Below are 14,770 nucleotides of genomic sequence, written 5' to 3'. Positions count from 1 at the left end.
CGCCGGTTCTCACATTTCACGAGCTGGAACCAGAAAATGTTTCATATCTTTGCATGAGAAGTGATGTTCATAAATCTCCTGTGAATCAACAAATCCATAAATTCAGCGCTATTTATCCATGACAGTCATCTTCTATAACTCTGGCGGTGCTCTGCTTCATCGGCTTGTGCTCGAGTCTTAAATTCAAGTCCTAATAAGAGTGAAAGCATTTAGTGGTTTTACACCTCGGCTAAATATTTCATCAGAAGTCGAATGTTTCAGCACTCGCTCGGTGGAGCTCCTGTCACTTCAGTTTGTCCTTGTGGAGATGACTGGTGAGGCAGAGCTCTGCCAGGATAGCTATCGCTCACTGTCAGCCATGACGGCTTGTCACTACCCTGCACTGCCAATTGCCTCAGCAGTGCTGTAGCAGACATGACGTGTATGTCACGGCGCAGTCCGATGTGACCGAACGCGTTGTGACATCCCACAATTAGATGTGTCTTATGACCCATCAAGGAGCCTGTGGAAATGGTGTTAATTTCAGCGAGGTCGTCGTTGCTTAGTTTCAGACTGGACGCGTTAGTTTGCTGATACATCTGGAAACAGGAGACAGCTCCGCTTCCACGGCTGATTGCTTCCTTCTTTTGTGCGGTTCGTTTCATTACGCGGAGTAGAGGCGTCTGCGGGTGTCGTCTCCGTGAGCGCACTTCGAAACATTCAGAATGATCAGCAGCATAATTCACTGCTTTAGTGGTAAGATGACACGTTTGACAAGACTTCACACGTCATGACCGCGAAACATAAAGCCAGGTGTCTTCCAGAGGAGCGTGGTGACAGCTGAGAGAGACATAAAGTAGAAGCTAAACATGCATATTATGTAAATTTTCTATTTCAGACTCACTGCACTAGCTGACTGTAAGTGTGCACAAGCAGCGAGGACAGGCAAAGTCTTTGAAAATCCTCCCCATCATGCAAACTGACAAAGGCTTGCTCTTCAAAACCCACAGCCAATCTGTTGATCATTACTTATTTACAAAGGCCTTGAGGCCGCAGGTCCTGTAAAAACACATTTGATATAGTATACAGCAAGATGTTTTTTTCCTCGCTTGTTGCAATGAAGTATCCCTTAGGCTACCGCAGCGATTCCCTCTCCAGCGTGTAGGCAGCAGACACGCTGGATGAAATAACACATCCACCTGTACTGTGGAGTGTATTAGCATGACAAGTAGATTGGTTTGGTGGGCTGATATTTAGCTGATGGCTATAGCATTAGAAAAACCTGCCTTTGTTACCCAAGAGTCTGGAAATCACCTGGAGCGATTCAACTTTGACACCACTTTGAACTAAATCAAACAATCAGAGAAGGGCAAACGCCCACCTGAAAAAATCACAGGCCATAGATCAAAGGAAAATGCTGAATTATGCATATAAACGCTCCTTTTAGATATAATACCAAATCATTTTTATAACTATTCTACTATCGCTGATCTCCATTGTATGTCATAGTATTAAACAATATGTGTATCTGTGGATTTCATTTCTAAATGTCAAATGAATAGCAGCCATATTAGCAGTGGGAACATAAAGTCATCTGTCAGTTTTAATTCAATTTCATCTGTACAATTCCACTTTGTATACGTCAGGCTGCAGGACTTCCCTTGTTGCCTTGCCTCCTTACAACACGGCACTTAATGACAATGACTATTACTATTATCATCCCTGTAATGGCCTCTTGTTGAATAACAGCGTTATCTCCAGTCAAAATCAATAAGCGGCGATTTAATTTTACGGGACAAGATAAAAGCAAGGTAGCATTTGAATTCGCCTTTCATTGTGATGATACATATCATCTGTGGCCTTACGTGCTGAAAAGAGCTCAGAGGGATCCAACAATAGATGAATAGCCTTGGGCTATCTATCCTTTAGAGCCTCTCTGACTAGCTGGTGCTGTCATTAGTGCCAGGCCTGTTTAAGAGCTGCAGTCTGTGGTTGTCACTTGAAACCTTCTGCAAGTCTGACATGTTTGCCATGAAAACAGGAGCACGCAAACATTTTCTTTAAGATGTTTTCCACGATACATCCTGCTGAGCCCGACCAACGCTGGACTTTTGAGATTGACATCAATATCAACGTTTGAGAGTTTTAAAAATACAAAAACTGTCATGCAGGTATTTGCTTTTAACATAAACACATAATGAAAAACATTTTTGATGACCTGTAAAGCAGCACTTAACAATCTTTTCTTATCAACTGTAAATCAAATGACTGTGTAATGTTAAAGGAATCGCCCATAGTGATGAACCCACAGAGAATTATTACCAAACTCTGCAGTTCCTCTCAGCTCTGCGCATCAGTTTAGCGTTTTTCAGCTCATTGTTTTGGTTTTATGGCTCGCAGCTTTACTGTTTTGGGTCACTCTCGCCGCTCGTATCAACCTTGTTTCAAATCACAGCATTTACTGTGAACACCAAACAGCAGACAGATGAAATTAGTGACACGCTGGTGGACATGATGGAGCATTTGGCAGCGAAAAAGTTAGCTACTTCCATGAGGAGTTGGTGGAGACCAAAAACGGAGCCAAAAGAATGAATTTTGGACACTGGGGGAACAGAAACATGACTCAAAATGTATGATAATGTTGCTCCGTATGTGTTGGATGTGCATATACATAAGCACCTGTTTGTTATCTCGTTCAATAATATGTGATGTGTTTACAGCTTGTTGCTGCCCCCAAGTGGCCTAAAAATCAGCTGATTAAGTTTAAGTTTGGTTAGTAAAGACTGTTTTTAATGTACTGAGTGGTACATTTTACAGTTAAAAAACAAACTTGTCAGCACCCTCTGGTGAACATATTTTGAACAGACAAAGCAGAAAAATCATCATTGTTGTCCTACCTCATGATCTTGGGCGAGGAGTTTGGAGAATTTCTCATGCCTCCGTTACGTTGCTTTTTTTTAGGCGATAACGCCGACTGTTGGTCCTCTTCAACTACAAGAAACAGCAACAGTATGAGGGAACGAATTATCAGAAGACACGCAAAAAACCAAACATCAGTGACAGCAAAAGAACAAGACAGCAGGATCTGAGGTCAGTGAATTCAAAGAGATAATACGGTTACAGAGACACAGTGGAGAGAGAGGTTGGGTGAACAAGATGGAGTGGACAGGACACTTTAATACGTGTGCAACGGAAAACAGTCCAATGTTCGCACGACGACAACAGGATGCATTAGCACAACATTTGCATGATTGTGTATGAAGATGCAAACATGCAATACTGCCATCATCAACCATCATGCCAACTGCTAATGTCTAATCTGTGAGGTTTTATTCACCGCACTCTAAACCAGAGCATTGGTGTAATCCACATGTCAACAAGTTTAGAATTCAGATAATGTAGTACCACAAATACATCAAAGGGTATTAGGATACTTAATTTTTTTTAATCCCTTGTTAGTACGAATTTCCTCAGACCTGACTTGGATAGCTTCTCTTTTTGCCATGCTAATCACTCACATTCTTATTTAATTAAGGCAATAACCTATAAACATCAAGCATCCAATATTATAAATAAGGCCGCTTTTGTGCCAATACTGAATCCAGTCTGGATTGCTGGTCTTTCTTCATCTTGGGAGTGACGCTCTTGGCTCATATAATTAGCTTGGTCCTCGTGCCAGAGTGATTTATGTACAGCTGAGATGCCCCATGGACATTGTCTTTATCACTACAAGAAACTGCACAGAGCTCTTCATAGGGAACGAATTACAAGTTTTACCCTGGAGTAAAGTAATCAGGAAAATATTTGCACGAGCCAATATCACGGCTGAAGAAAACAACTCTGTGGAAGTTGCTGGTAAAATAAACACAAGCAGCAAAAAATGTGTTTTCGCTAATTGCATTTTAACAGCCATTGTTTATAGTGGGAAGAGCTTGTTACAGGTCATGGAAAATACGCTTGAGTGTCTTTTAATGACGGTTCAAGCTGTCAACGGCGCTTTTTTGAACGAAGAAACTTAAAAGAGCTGTCGTCAAAACTAAAAAAAAAAAAAAAAAAGTCTCAAAGATCATGCTCCTCTGAAAGTGAACGCAGGATTTCAAGCATTGCTAGCATGTCCAAGAGTGACACCATAATGGAAAATGTTGAAGTGTGGGGGGGTTCCAGTGGAGAGGGATGCTCCAACACACTGGCCCTTCACATCTTGCTCGGCCTGTTCAATATTTAATGTTTCACAGCTGACAGCTGCACACACTGGGTCATTAGTAAGGAATGCTACACATGCAACCACTCCAGCCTGGCAAGCACATGCTTTGGTTGTGCTGTTGTTGAGTTCAGGCCTGCCAAACACGCCAAGGGGGGGGGGGGGGGGGGGGGGGCTGGCCCTTACAGTGCCTGTGACTGAGTGTGGCGTGATTGGATTGACTGGGGTGGTATCTGTATTTCACCGGAAGGCTACGTGCCCGCTGGAGCCGGCTGGCCTCTTCTGCCACCCCTGGTAGCCGCCCCACCTGGCCCAGGTCCCCAGAGCCCATGAAGCTCAGTCTCAGAGCAGAGGGCCCCGCGGGGAGCAGCAGGCTTCCCTTGCGGTTGTTTACTAGAGGGACAGACACAGCAGCGACTCCGCTACAGGGCCCCCTACAGACCTCGCCGGTCGAGTTGTGGTTCAGTTTAGCTGACTTGTATTGATATGTCGACGACTGGATTAGGGGACCGTCGTTTACTGCTAAATGAAGAGGAGTCAAAATCAGGATTTGTACAATGCAAGTGAATGGATTATTTGGTTTTTTTTTTAAAGGGTCAGTTTACCCAAATCACAAATAAACATAAAATGTGTTTTTATTCAAATGTATCGCATATTTTAACCAAATTTCAAGGAAACTGGCAAAAGAAAATGCAAACGCATGCTTGTTTCCATCCTCTGCCACAATGCGATTATTAGTTTATTATTATTGGTTCATTGAGATAAGCAGTAGGTGGCGCCAGTCATCCTGTTGGAAAACCGTCAGACCATTGCAGAAGAAGAGGGTGCAGCAAGGCAATATATGACATTTCTGTTTGTTTCATGTATGAAAGTGAGGAAGGTTACGCAGTTACGGCAGATGCATGTGAAGCGATGAGGAAACGTTTTAATGTGCGGGAACAGCTGATCAGTCATGTGTCGCAAGTTATTCGAAAAAGCCGTTTTCCGTCTCCCATTAAGCGCATTGACTCAACCTCAAGTGGGTGGAATAATGCTTTTTTTTTTCTTATTTTGTCTTTTCAGTCAACCTTTTCTAATGCGATACTTCAAAATGTGGACAGGCCTCATGTCAGCAGTTTTCATTGGAGCTACCTTCTTCTGAAGAAATAGTCATTATGAAAACTGTTCACAGTGTGTTTATAGTTTATCCAGAGTAGCAAGGACATTATTTATGGATAGACACATTGCTGTTAATTCTTTTTATATCAGATTTTGTGATTCAGTGTGTTAGTTGGAGATCTCATAAAACTGAAACAACATACATGTGCAGATGTGAAGTTATAAAATGCTTGCTTTGCGATTTAGGTGGACCGACCCTTTAAGTCTTCACATTCTCCACACGATAGGATTTGATCTGAACTGACTTCAGTAAGACCTGCAGTGTGTATGTTAATAAAACATCTTGTGACTCTTATCATAATGAAAGCGGAATCACTGGTTTTGGGGGGTAATTCTTTCTGGCACAAGAATGCTAATAGCTGAATAATTAAAAAACCTCATTTTTATTAAACACCACTTAACCACTTGGCATAGCCACCAATGAAATGCTGGATTTGACATTCGCTTTGATATTCATAATAAACATGAATTAATAAATACGCTTTCAGGTGTTCCAGCGATTGTTATGTCTTAAGAACAAGGAGGTGACAATGTGCATTAACAACCACTAGCTGCTGTGTGCAGTTTATCCCTGATGAGGGAGGAGTGAGTCAGTATCCACTTGACTATCTGAAATGTGAAAGCTTACAGCTCCACAAGAGGTAAAACTGGTAAAGATAACATGATAAAACAGACAAAAGGAAGCAGAGGAAAAGTGTTCCCCTTACTCTAAAAAAAATGGCTAGGAGCTAAAACTGGAGAATAGAGATGATTATTTCAACAGTCAGCTGTCTGGCAGATTATCCTCTCTGCTCCAGACCTCCACTATTCATCTGCCCCATGTCAAACATGCACAGCACTTCTCCAGGACAACACGTTGTGGCAGATTTGCTGCCTGTCACAGATCCTGTTAACGTGGACGGCCCACATGGTTCACACACACACACACACACACACACAAGAGCTGAGAAAATATTAGACTAACTCTTTTTTGATGCCTCCTGTCTGGATCTCCATTAGAAATTCTTGCATACGTTGACTTTAGATGTTTCACTGTTGCATATGTGCTGCACACTGGATTAATCCATCCCCACGCACAGCGCAGCAGTAGCACCATCTACTGCTGAGCTGTAACCGATACCCAACACAAACCACTCAGAAACAATTTTCCTAACGCTTTGCATAGAAAATATAATGATGGATGATGGTAGACCGGATAGAGCGATGAGCAGCAAACAGTGAAATACAGCAGGTTAGAGACAGTTCAAGTGGTGATAGCTGACAACGCACAAGTGGAAGGGTTAGAGGAAAAAAAAAAGACAAACGAGAGAGAATGGAAATCAAAACTTACTTGATTTGATATATCCATTATAGCTATTTTTAGCTGAGGAAAATGCAGAGACAGATGAGAGGTTACAGGGAAGAACAGGTTGTAATGAAAGCAAATTATAAATGACAGCTGGGAACTGAAGGCTGAGAGATTTCTCTTTAAGGCACATTATTAAAAGAGAGGTGCCTTGAAGACAACACGGACAAAGCAATGAGAAATAAAACACGGGTCAGTTAGGAATATGATTTTCAGCCATGTGGTCTGTAAGCTTGAACAGTGGATCGTTGTCAGTGTGTGGAGGAGGTCACCTGCTGAATCAGTCATGTCTGATGTGTTCCAGTAAGTGCTGATTTGGTGATTTGCAAGTCAAAAGAGGACCAGGTGTCGAGGTTGAACCTGGGCTACATTTGAGCAGTGAGGTTTAGGCCTGCATCAATTAATCATTTGGCTTAGAAAACAGTGAAAAAGGCTTGTTACAATTTCCTAAAGCCCAAAGCTGACATCTTCAAACAGCTTGTTTTGTCCAATCAACAATTTAGAACACAAATATTACTGATTTACTTTCAGATAGTAGAGGATATTTGATGGTTTTGCTTGAAAAAATGAATGGATCAAATCAAAATTTTGCACATTTTGTTCATTTCAGCCCAACATTATATGACTATATGTCAATATGAAGCAGCTCCTTAGCACAGCACACAATGAATTGTATTCATTAAAATGCTGTTTAACCTTGACGTCAGCAATGTAGACCAAATTGAGCCTGGTTTTAACTTGTCTAGATGTCTTTTGACAAGAAAAGAACTTATGTTTACTGTGTAGCACTGCTTGAACATTTAGTCACTATGTGGCAATACTGCGTGTGTGTTCTTGTTCTTAAATCAATAGTATTATGTTTATTTTTTTCCCTCTTCTTTCCCAAAATCTGTTTCCCATTTCTCCACACTGCCGGACACAACCTGCACGGATACATGGAACTTTCTGTGAGTCACTTTTTGGAGCCGTGAGTCCCACACGTGCTCATTAGTACCTTATTTCAACCCCTTGCTTATAATAAAGGTCATGCATTGAGCTTAAGGCAGGACAGTGACAGCAATGTTCAAACAGGGACCTTGCTGGTCCTGGCATCTGTCGCCTGCAATCGGAGGGCGCGAGCAGAGTCACAGGACTAACAGGCTAGCATCTGTCCCACAACGAGAGAGAGGAGAGGGGCGGGGGCACTCGGCTGCCTGGTGGTTAGGAACTGTCAGGCTGAGTTTCATGACAACCGGTAGCACTCCAAAAATGAAAATGCAAACATAATTTCCATGTCAGGCCGTATAAGGCCTCGCTCCGCGCGTCTCCCGCACCGTGTCGACAGCAACTCCGGAGCTCTGCTTGAGCTTAGCTAGCCGGGCGATGCTCACAGCACACAACCCTGGAAGACATGTCGAGGGTTGCAAATGCCCAGAGACGTTCAACTATACACAGAATGGTGCTTGATCAAGAAACATTCACTAAAACTGTATGACAGTCTACAATGTTTTCCAGCAAATTGTATCAACGCTCTGCAAACTCGAGACACATTCTTCATGCCGTCTGCGATACATCAGTACAATTTAACATGCCCTCTGGCTTTAAAGGGGAATCACACTTGAATTAAGTATTCATCTGCAGCTCAATTATCAAATACGATCCAGCACAATTCTACAGTCTTTTATTCCTCTTGCAATCAAATGCAATCCAGTTCTGTTCCATTGTATTCTGTTCACCTTATTGTACAAATCAATCAATATCATGAGACTGAAAACCTCAAAGCTAGAAACCCAGAGCTTATCTGCTGGCAGTGAATGTTGGCACTGGTTTGTGTACTGAATATGTTTTGGAGATTTTACCCCCAGTGGTGGTTCAAGCTTTTGATCTTAATTTAATAAAACCAGTACATTAACCTCATTATGTACTGCTACCCTCAGAAAATCCCCTCAGGTGCTCTCAAAACCGCCCTTTTTTTTTAAATTAATTGTCAGTGGCGTTTACACATATAAATATCTCAAATCCTATCCTGTTCACCCATTTCTGGAGGGTACAGTAGTGAAATATTTGGATTAAGTGAATGCTATTTGGGTTATTCTTGAAATGAAGTTACCCTCTCCAGTGACATCATTATAGCACTTGTACGCTCCTATCAAAACAGATAATTTGAAGAAATGCATGCAAATTCTCCCCCAGGATTCCCAGGTTTGAGTGTGCATCAGGAGATTTGCGGCGGGGATGCACAGCTGTACATTTTTCATGGCTTCGGCTTTAATTTCTTGGAAATATGTCGGTGAGGTCACTGGAGGGGGGAAGCGTGCTTTTTTTTTCCAGGGGAGAATTAGTTTTCACACTCTGCAAAAATTTTGCATTAGTGACCGTCGGTCTAATTTAAACTACAGGTCAATTTGAATTCACATTCTCTGACAAAACACCAGCAAAACAGTATACTGGCATGCTTCACGACAGCTAAAAATCACCTCCAAAAGTAGCAGCACAGACAAAGCGACATCTATATCCATGACAGTAACACCACAGCTGCTAGAGCTAGACAGCACACACGCTAAAGACACACTGCACGGTTAACACAGTGCATGTTTCAAACACTGAAGAGCACATGTCATGGCGACAACTTACAGGCACGTAAAGTGGCTGAGCAATCATTAACAGAGACAGCAGAGAGTGGGATGTCGCGTTGAGGGGAGTCCATGTTACAACGCACATTAACTGGCATGCAAGAGCAGTCCCGCTCTGAGCGGCCGCAATCAAAACAACATGCCAGTCTCATTTTCTTGTAGGCGGGCGTCTTGGCTACAGTCACGGGTTCAGACGAGAGGAGAGGAAGAGCAGGTTAATGTTGAGGGTCGTTCTGGAGGAAGAGTGGACAAAGGCAAGACAGGGCACAGAGGAAGGCTGCTGCTGGGATGCACAAGATAAACTTAGTCTTGACAGCGTGCAAATGTCAGACGAGGAAATCAGAATTTTTTTCCACTTTTTGTGGTTTGTTCAGTTTGGGTCATTTCTGGGACGAGTGGCAGAAATATCACGAGGTCCTAAAGTCATGTGGTTTTTGGTTAAAAATGTGACATGAGTGAGGTGAAGGAGGGCAGGTCGTGTACTTTTTCAGCAGCAGAAGAAACAATAATTCCCACAGTTGTCTCTTGACCTCCTGCCTTCACCCCCTTCACCTCAGCATAAGCCCTACAATCGTACTGTATGTCCACTACGTGTTGAGAAACGATTCGAGCATGTGTTATCATTTTACTGCTCTTAAATATCTGCACTGGTTTCAGCTGAGAATTGAAACTCTGGGGCAAGATAGCAGAAATGCATCCAACAAGAGGTCAAAGTAAATGTGACGATGTCTCACATAAAACAGTTTTCTGGATCTTAGACAGATCTGTACGTGCATCCGGAAAGGACAAAAACAAAAACGACAAGTTCCGCCTGTGTGAAACTGTATTAGACCATAAATTCATTTGACATTCTCAAGCAACACATGCCGCGCCTTTGCTTTTGTCCCGAAACATTCCTGATATCAGATGTGCTGGGAGAAACTGTTCAGTCACCTCAGTGAATTTGATCGCTGTGGGGTGTCAAAAGATTTATTCCTTCTATCAAAACAGCTCAAATGAAATGTTCCTCATTTCTCTTCCTAGTGGTTTTTTCAGTTGTGCTCTAGTTGCAGGGATGTTGTGTTTGTCAAAGGACTGCGGGGACATCTGGTGGTGATGTGGAGTACTGCTGCCTCTAGCAGGCATGAATGAAATGTTCTGTTAATAATACTTTGGGGATGCTGGAATAACTTATTTTTCTGCATTCTCCAACTGCTCAACTGTCTATCCTTGACTCTCTGGGTCTTGTTCCCAAAATTTTATTATTATATAACAGCAATAGAATAATTTATAAGGTTGTTGCTCATTTTCGTTGAACGTTTTCCTCAATTTGAAAGCGACGTGCACATGACAACAGGGGGGATCCAGGCAGCATCAACCATTGTACATGCAACATTTACAGTAACACTCAAACAGGTTGCTTCAATCAGGGGGAGCAGGCTGTGTTTTCGGAGGGGGAATGAATCCACATTACTCACAATATATCACTAAAGTGAATTTTTAAGGAAAGTGTGTCAAGTTCCCAAGCAGCAGGAAGAGAATACAGCAGATGTTAGCTGTTAGCTGTAATGGTTAAGACAAGACCAACTGTATTAAATCCTAGTGAAAGATCAACAAAGTGACACATGATGGTTTTAAGGTATAGAAACACACGATCCATCCTGGTACCTGTGGTGTCTCTCTGCATGCCTGTTAACTTCACAAAGTAAGCAATTCACTGTAACAGGCCAGACAGCTATTATACGAAAGAAAACAAAGCAAACATCCACACAGGCAAACAGACAAAATGCACACTTAGACTGTATTCACATGTGGCTTGAGGGGAGTTAACTAGCTTGTTTTCTCACTTATCTGTGTATCTATAGAAGGTGGGAATCACATTGGAAAGAGAATATGCTATTGATGCTGAATAGTTCTCTCTGCTCGTTGATCTTGTACATTAGAAGTGGTATCTACATGCACAAAAAATAAAGAATATCTAAAGAATCAGCTCACCCAAATCTGAGAATATCTCAAAACCTCAGCACATAAAAACTCAACTGTCTAGAAGAACAGCTACCGATGGTGAGCTGTGTTTTGTAATTTGGGTGAACTGACCCATTAATGGGGCCAGGTATTTATGTCATGCAGAGGCCCAGACATGTAGTTTTACAAGGGAAACTTGGAGCGCACCTGTTTATTTTGGCTGCAGAAAGAAATCCAATGACCTTTTTTTCATGCACAAGTTACAAGGTTTCAGGAAATGAATAATTAATGCAGGAACTAAGTGGTTTGGACACATGCCTATGTAGGTCATGTAAATACGCCATCACACCGCTAGACTGATGGGAGCTCAGCGCTGTTTCACTGTAGGTTGTGAAAAAATGTTAATCAAGTCAAGCAAACAAAGACGGTGTTTTTATATGCTGTCACTTACATTTCTTGCATCCACATTTCTTTATCCTTTTGGGATCAGTAATGTCATCGTGGCAGGCTTTACAGTAAAACAGAGCCCTATTGGAGAAGAACAAAAATTCCATGTAAACTACTGTCCAACATACTGAAATCAAATGTTTACAGACAGTTTCTATTCACTGCGTCTGCAACAAGTAGTTCCAGTTCAGTTTTTTTGTTTTTGATGCTTTCATATAAAAATGTTGAAGCGGTTAATTAGAAAGTATGAGGTTAATTAAGCAAATTTAATACCTGGTTTTCAAAAACAAGTCGAGCCGGCATTTAATTTCTCAACATATGGGATGAAATATGTCAAGAGTGGGGTGAGCATTCCTTTGGGAGGCCAGTATTACAGCTAAATGATGTTTTGACCATTATGAGCCCTGCAGTGGCTGTGCAGAGCCCTGTGAGCGGTGACACTATTCTCTAACACTGACCTGAAGTACCTTTAAACTGCCTTTGAATCCTACGCTCGCTGGAGCAAAGAGCAGATAACAGCAGAGACCACTCGGAAACAAGATGGTGCACTTTAAAGTCATTTCCTGTGTCTGTGTCTTGTGGGTTTCCCCATTGCCACGCCCCTTTAAGAGACCAGTGGCAGGTCTGTTCGTTCCAATGGGAGAAGTGAACATGAGCACTTCACTATTTAAGTCCAGGAAGAAGAGTTTACTTCGCCGCATGTTCACTGAAGTAAACACTGGACCCACTTTTTACAATCTACATATCTTATGATCATTCTGACTGTAAAAATGTGTAACTTTATTGTGATCTGTCTGCATCAGCAAAGCACCCTCACAGGACCTGGAGCAGCACGCCAAAATAAGGCACAAACTTTACATCTGTGCTGCATCTAGTGTTATATTGTTTTGACATAAAGCGGATAGAAATGCTGTGTGGCATGAAGGCTAATGCAGCAGAGCAGGAAAAAAAACTGCATGACTTCACTTTTAACCGCCATTTAATCCCATTCATTACCTCTTCACTTCTTTGGCATCGCTGGCAATGAAGAAGCCCAAGGTCCCCTCCTGCATCTTCACGTGGTTTCCAGGGTTTATCAGGGTGCTGCGAGGATTTATAGACCAAAGATGTCACAGCGAAAAGTTATATCAGAGAATTTGCAAGGCTTCGCACTAATCACCGGCGGTGGCCGGGACGCTGGCTGGATTAGTTTTCACAACTCATTTGGCAGGATAGCCTCTGTTTATTAAATTAAGTTGATGAAAGCAGATAGCGGTGACACTTCAAATGGTATAAAAGGAGCATCAGGGCATTGGAGAAACCATTAAAACAAAGCTTCAGCTGTGCTTAAAGAACTGCCACCTCCCCTATTAATTTGTCATGATGTGATCAGAAACGCTTGTGATGTCTGTGAACAAACCAATTTAGCGCATTTTGTAGGGCGCCTTGTGTTTGCAGTCAAACAGAGAAGCCGATTCAAAGTAGCTTCATCACGGAAAGTAAACACTGACAGCAAACACACCTGCGCACTGAAGTTTTTGCATCCATGAATTTTAATGACTTCAACAAGCCACTGCGAGCACATCCACTTACCTGCTTTCCCTTTGATCAGACTTGTACTCTATTGCTATCAGCAGCAGCTTTAGCTTCACGTAGCAGAGTCTGCAAAAGAGAATAACAATATAATTAGACTTCATGCATGCTAAATATGTAGTTTTATGAAAATCTTCTTAGCTTTGAGTGGCACCTTTTTTCTACTTTGAGGTCTGACTTCTATTTTTGAAGATGAGCGCCTGTATTTCGGTTGTAGTGAACACTCTTTTTTGGAGTCACTCACTCACAAAACCAGTAGCTGAAAAAGTATTATTGTAATTAGAGTGTTTAGAAATGGACATTTAAGGATGTTGTAGAGAAATGGCTCATAAATGTACGAAAGCCATATAGTGCCAATGGTCACAATAACCAAATATTACAATTATTATGATGATTGTTGTGATTTTGATTTGTTTAACCTGCTATCTCAGAAAATTACTAAGACATAATGAGATAATTATTTACATGATTATTTTATCATCTTGAGATAAATAAAGTGTTGAAAAATGAAAACAACTGTAACCATGGCTGCTTTCAGCTTCTGTAGAGAAACCTGTAGCTTTAAGGTTGAAACATTATCTAATCTTTATACTCCTAGATGTCCAGACAGCCATTTGTAAACCTTCACCTTTTTGCATTTTAAAATTTTAAGTTACTAAAAAGACTAATGCCAGATGACTCAAAGCATCAATTTCTTGCACCCAGGAAAGCCTGATCCCAGTGTAGCAGAAAAAGACAAAGCCACAAAGCAAAACTTTTAATTTTAAAGAAGCATGTTGGTGTACTTACTCGCAAATTACTGGGAAGGACAAGCCCACAAAGGCACTGGACAGGTACTCTGTGTACATCTCATTGGCTACACCTTCTAGGTAATACTTCTGCCATGTGTCCTCCTCAATCTACAACAAAGATTTATCACAGAAAGCTTTTTTTTATCACAAAAAGAACTGAACACAAAAAACAGAATAATGTCTCAGTTTAATTTCTTTGTTTTACAAGTTCATCCCCACCCACTCACCAGATGCTGCACATGGGCCTCATCTGGGATAATCATTATCTGTTCAGACTAAGTTTATGGCCAACTTTACTTTTGTTCTTAATCCAGTGAGCACAGATGGATGAATCTTAGCTGTGGCTACCTTGATGAAGGACCTCATGGAGAAAAGGTTGGCCAGCATGGTGGAGAGGCCCTGAGCCAGGCAGCTCTGGGCGATGAAGCCAAGCTTCAGCTCCGCAAGACAAATGGCGTCATCTCCCTCCTTCCAGGCCCAGCTTGGGATGTTCAAAAGGTGGGCCTAGAGGGAGGAAAACAAAGTAGATTCACAGATATTCAAAGCAATAAAATCAAATCTGAATTATATCAAGGCAAACATCCAAACATAAATGACTCCAGTAGCCTCTGTAGTTCATGACACAGTAATAGATTACACCAACCTTATTGTGGTACTGCAACATTTGAGTGATTATTCTGATCTTTGGATGGTAGTTCTTGATAGATATTACCCTGATGCA

General features: G+C 41.7%; 1 protein-coding gene across 7 annotated transcripts in view; it reads right to left on the bottom strand.

Annotated features, from left to right (window-relative positions):
* Window positions 1-14,770, bottom strand: part of LOC121624492 (calcium-activated potassium channel subunit alpha-1) — an 86,658-nt gene that overhangs the window by 15,327 nt on the left and 56,561 nt on the right. For 4 of the 7 annotated variants that reach the window (XM_041962174.1, XM_041962169.1, XM_041962170.1 and 1 more), the window contains exons 13-20: window positions 14,693-14,762; window positions 14,398-14,553; window positions 14,048-14,157; window positions 13,259-13,327; window positions 12,683-12,769; window positions 11,691-11,767; window positions 6,669-6,701; window positions 2,877-2,970 (exon numbers count right to left, since the gene is read on the bottom strand). In XM_041962174.1, the coding sequence (XP_041818108.1) occupies window positions 2,877-2,970; window positions 6,669-6,701; window positions 11,691-11,767; window positions 12,683-12,769; window positions 13,259-13,327; window positions 14,048-14,157; window positions 14,398-14,553; window positions 14,693-14,762 (696 nt within the window). The remainder of the gene's footprint in view (window positions 1-2,876; window positions 2,971-6,668; window positions 6,702-11,690; window positions 11,768-12,682; window positions 12,770-13,258; window positions 13,328-14,047; window positions 14,158-14,397; window positions 14,554-14,692; window positions 14,763-14,770) is intronic. The other 3 variants (XM_041962175.1, XM_041962171.1, XM_041962172.1) reach the window with 1 other exon arrangement.

Source organism: Chelmon rostratus, chromosome 21 (assembly GCF_017976325.1).
Source record: "Chelmon rostratus isolate fCheRos1 chromosome 21, fCheRos1.pri, whole genome shotgun sequence".
In the NCBI taxonomy this organism is placed as follows: domain Eukaryota; kingdom Metazoa; phylum Chordata; class Actinopteri; order Chaetodontiformes; family Chaetodontidae; genus Chelmon; species Chelmon rostratus.
Note: the sequence above shows the minus strand (reverse complement) of the source record. Positions and strands in the feature narration are given on the sequence as shown.